General features: G+C 45.9%; 1 protein-coding gene across 1 annotated transcript; it reads left to right on the forward strand.

Moving 5' to 3' along the window:
- Positions 1–190: 190 nt before the first annotated feature.
- On the forward strand, positions 191–1,708 carry LOC119350033 (3-isopropylmalate dehydrogenase, chloroplastic-like). Its single transcript, XM_037618069.1, has 7 exons — positions 191–199; positions 288–465; positions 563–692; positions 793–904; positions 1,207–1,282; positions 1,406–1,494; positions 1,562–1,708. Exons 1-7 carry the CDS (start codon positions 191–193, stop codon positions 1,706–1,708), a joined length of 741 nt encoding a protein of 246 aa, XP_037473966.1.
- Positions 1,709–4,573: the final 2,865 nt, after the last annotated feature.

The following is a 4,573-nucleotide window of genomic DNA, read 5'->3' on the forward strand; positions in this document are numbered from 1 at the left end:
CCACCCACCTCCACCACCCACCAGTCCCCTCGCCGCCACCCACCTCGGCCACACCTCCCCTCCCCACCTCAGATCCTCTCCCCTCTTCCCACTCCCAGATCCAACTTCCCACCGCCACGTCTGGCGCCCAATCCCGGCGACCTAAGGCGGGATTTGACGGTGCCCAGCAGACCTACACCCGTCACCGGCCATGGAGGCGGTGGCCCTCTCGGCCGGCGACGCGCGGACGAAACCTGCTCCACATCTCCTACAACCATGACTACGTCTGCTTCACGGCGGGGACAAAGACGGCCTTCCGCATCTCCATCACCTGTCGCCAAACGCGGCCGCGGCATGCGACGGCGACCTTCCGGCGCTCGGCCGCGGCCTGGAGCTACAACATTACGCTCCTCCCGGGCGACGGCATCGGGCCGGAGGTGGTCGGCGTCGCCAAGGACGTCCTCTCCGCCGCCGGCGCCAAGGAAGGCAAGCTTAGCCGAACCCTACGCCGTCCATGACTTTGAGCTCCGAGTGCTAGAAGCTAAGCTAGATGGCTGACCCCATTGTTTGCTTGCGGCCGCAGGCGTGGAGCTCCGCTTCCGGGAGATGCTGATGGGTGGCGCGGCGCTGGACGCCGTCGGGGTGTCGCTCCCCGACGAGACGCTCGCAGCGGCGCGGGCCTCCGACGCCATCCTTCTCGGCGCGATAGGAGGGTGAGTGGAAACGATCTGGCAATAGTAATTAGTTCAGAAGTTGTGGTGTGCATCTGTGACTTTCAGTTTCAGTAAATGGACGCTGATGCTGCGCTTGCAGGTATAAGTGGGACAGCAATGAGAAGCATCTCAAGCCTGAGACCGGGCTGCTCAACATCCGTGCCGGGCTCGGCGTGTTCGCCAATCTGCGGCCAGCCACAGTGTTGCCGCAGGTATATATCCCTACTTGTTTCAGTTTCAGTGCATTTCACATAAGTACTATGCTTTACTCGACAGCACTGCCTTTCGTACTCTAGTTTGCTAGTTGCATCCAAGGCCATGTATCGAACGCATCACATTGTCTCCTGCATCCCCGATGTAATCTCTAGTAGCGGCACATAGTTTAACCAAGGAGCAAAATACTAGCAAATGTAGCCATAGCTGCAGGATTTGGGATGGGTGGACTTTTTTAATTCACTTAAGAATAATAATGTCCTGTGTAACTACTTCCCTCTCTGACCTGACACTTTTGTAGTTAGTAGATGCATCTACTTTGAAGAAAGAGGTGGCTGAAGGAGTGGACATCATGGTTGTTAGAGAGCTTACTGGAGGTATTGTTGACTAAATTATGATGAGATATGGGTGGTTACTGGTTGCCCCTCTTTTCTTGCTGATTTATGCATTTCCAGGTGCATTCTGATGAAACTTGAAATTTGTACTGCTCTGCGTGGAAGGGATTTACTTCGGACAACCTAGGGGTTTTGGTACCAATGACGAGGGAGAGGAAATTGGCTTCAACACTGAAATATATTCAGTTTCTGAGGTAATGCACTGTTCCTCAGACATTTCACTGTTTTTTCAATGTATGAACCCTTTGCTCAGTTAACTAGCTAGCTCACTGGTTGTTGCTGTGGTGGTTTAGGGTCCTGGAGAACGCCTGCAGGGACGACGAGGAGATGCGCGCCATCCTTGGCGACAGCATCGGCTTGTTTTTGAGCTGCTGCCACTTTGAGCTGCTGCAACTGCTCTCAGTTTAATAATTTTAACTCTTCTGGCATTTTTAAGTATGCACAGTGTATTAGTGTATCATCATCTGTGTTGTTTGATTTATATATGGTGCTGATGGTCTTGCTCACCCTGTGTCTACCTACTACCTGCAGATCAATGAGTCTTTGGCTCGCGACCTGATGGAGAGGGGACTCATCACTCGTACTCATCACTCATCAGGATGGTGTCAATATTGTGGGAACTGTTCTAGTGCCTAATCTGTATCCCAATTCAGGCTCCAAATGCGCCCCATTTACTTCACCTCTAGAATATCTCTTTGCTGCCTTTGTGGAATAGTAACATATGAATTGTCATACCTGCTTAAATCTTAGTCGCTACATGCTAGTAGGAGATTATTTACCAATTCTATCTTCTGCGATTAAAACAAATCCACGACAGAGTTGCAGCAAACAGATTTTACCAGTTCTATCTTCTGTATCAAAACAAATCCACAACAATTTTCCAATGACAGTAGTAGCAAACTGATTTTTATCAATATTGTGCAAATTGCTCTAAAGTAGAAGTTGCTTTTCCTTTTCCTTAAGTTAGTTGTGCATTTATAAACCTATTTGAACTTTTCTAGTTCTTCAATGTATCCATCCATAAATGTTTTATATGGATTGTTTTGGAATGTGTTTTTTTGTTAGCTTATGTCGTGCATCACAAATGGTATCAAGTTCCAATTTTAGTTTTGTTGTTGTTAACCTCTACAATCCTTGTCTATAATCCTTATCAGCATATAATTAAGTATATGAATGAATCCTTTCGAGTATCTGAAACTAGATGTTTTGTTGCTCATATATAGTAATTAAAAGGAGTGGCCAGTTTGTCATCACACACTGTTATTATCACTTCATGGCTTGATCTGTTGTGTAAGGCTGCTGTAGGTGCTGAAGTGTGATCATTTTTATGGCTCACATGCATGCTGCGTGTTTGCTGACTTGGCATGACGTGCACAGAAACTTCAGCGCATTCATACTGAATAGCACTTCTTAATTTTCATGCAGACTTGCTCTAGCTCTTCTTAATTTTCATGCATGTTTCTTTCCGGACTTAAATCTTACTAAATAGCACCCCATCACTTGGTGTTGTTGTTATTCATCCTATATCCTCGCTATCCTGTTTTCTTGTTGGCAGATATTTTGCCTAAATTCAAGACGAAAGAAGATGTTTAAAGAAGCGCCAAGACATTTTTGTAGACCAAGTTAGCTAATAATAGCTGGGTGTTTTGGGCATTGTGAACTCCAGAATTTCTTGTATCTTCTCTGTTTTTGAATAAAATGGTGTATGTTTCAGAATTACAATTTCTGTTTCATATGAAATAGTAATTATGTATGTGATTTGAAATGTGTGCAAGGGAAACATGACTCATGAGACCCGCTTATCAAAATAATTTGAGCACATTTGAAATTTCTGATGTGTGGGACCCGTGTATGATATTATGATATTTGGGACAAATGTAAAACAGTGGAAAATAAAATGGCAAAAAATAAAAGATCATACGTTGTAAAAGGCCGCATCTAGAAATAAAAAGGCCGAATTGCTGGGCCAGGCCCATGTAGCTAGCAAAAATTAATAGGAAAAATAAATATTGAAAAGGCCGAATTATTGGGCTAGGCCCATGTAGAAAATCGAATTGGACCGGGCTGAATCTTGTGCCACATCAGATTGCCACGCTGGATGCCTACGTGGCCTGTGGAGGTTGCTAGTGACCAAAATGCCACAGTAGACGTATTTTGGTCATAAACGTCTACGATCTTCTTACAGAGAAGATCGTGAATGTCAGTTTACGACCGCCAGCTTTTGATCTTCTGTTTTTTGTCACAAAAAGGTCGCAAATGAAAAACAGTGACCTTTCAGTGACCAATAGTCAAGGTCACAAGTTGATATATTTCTTATAGTGTGCCCTCTGCAGCTCATAGTGTCCGTCGGCCAGATGCAACGCCTCCAAACTAGCGGCACCAACTCGCCGGGCGGCCTACTCAATGCAATAGTAGTACTACCACATCGAACTCATCAAGCTTAATTATTCCAGAGGGCCGAACAGGTGCAGCATCTACCAAGGGCCGCACAACGAGCCATTCATACTCGGTGAAGACCATCGGATCGCTTGCCGTCGCGTGGCAGCCTGACCTCCGACATCTCAATCCAGTGGTTGCGTAGATGCGCAAAATGTTCGGCCGCATATAATAACATCAAGTTTTTTTTTCGCACAAAAATAAAAGAGACGATCAAGACCGCCATGGCTGCTCCAACCACTTGAACTCTAGTCGACTGACCTGCGGTGTCCTCTTGGTTTCTCGCGGCCTCCGGGTGCATGCTACCACCGTTGGAACTGCTAACCCTGGGCCTCCTAGAACTTGATGACCGACACATTAATTATCATGTAGTGTGAGTTTTTCCAAATCCTAATTAGCTGTTTTTTTTTCTTGATAGCAACATGATCAATTGGTTGCATACTATTTCATAGCAAGACTGGGCGGTGTTCCTCTACATGCATGGCACCACGGCCAGGATGCAGGCCACCGAGAGCTCATGGTCGGCACTGCCGTGTTGGGCAGGAGGTCGTTTTACATCTGTAGTTGTACACGCTCCCGGCGGCCACATTTTTTCACATCATGCCGACACACCTTATGTAGTCGACTGGCATGCCTTTATTATCAAGGCTGACAAATCTGGAGCGAAACAATAGAATGCAAGTAGACCCTTAAGCATTGGTGCATCTACACAGGTTTAGTTCTGTATATTTCTTCATGTTCATGATTGCCTAACTTTGTGAGACATTTTTGATCAACCCATAAATATTTTTTAACAATAATGCTAAACACACGGACCCTATACAGAAGTTTGTAGAC

The sequence above is a fragment of the Triticum dicoccoides genome, chromosome 1B (genome assembly GCF_002162155.2).
Source record: "Triticum dicoccoides isolate Atlit2015 ecotype Zavitan chromosome 1B, WEW_v2.0, whole genome shotgun sequence".
In the NCBI taxonomy this organism is placed as follows: Eukaryota; Viridiplantae; Streptophyta; class Magnoliopsida; order Poales; family Poaceae; genus Triticum; species Triticum dicoccoides.

Excerpts from the sequence above, each read along its gene's own strand:
- LOC119350033 (XM_037618069.1), top strand. Across the intron at positions 693-792 it reads CTTCTCGGCGCGATAGGAGG|GTATAAGTGGGACAGCAATG; the intron begins GTGAGTGGAAAC and ends CTGCGCTTGCAG. Across the intron at positions 905-1,206 it reads CAGCCACAGTGTTGCCGCAG|TTAGTAGATGCATCTACTTT; the intron begins GTATATATCCCT and ends ACACTTTTGTAG.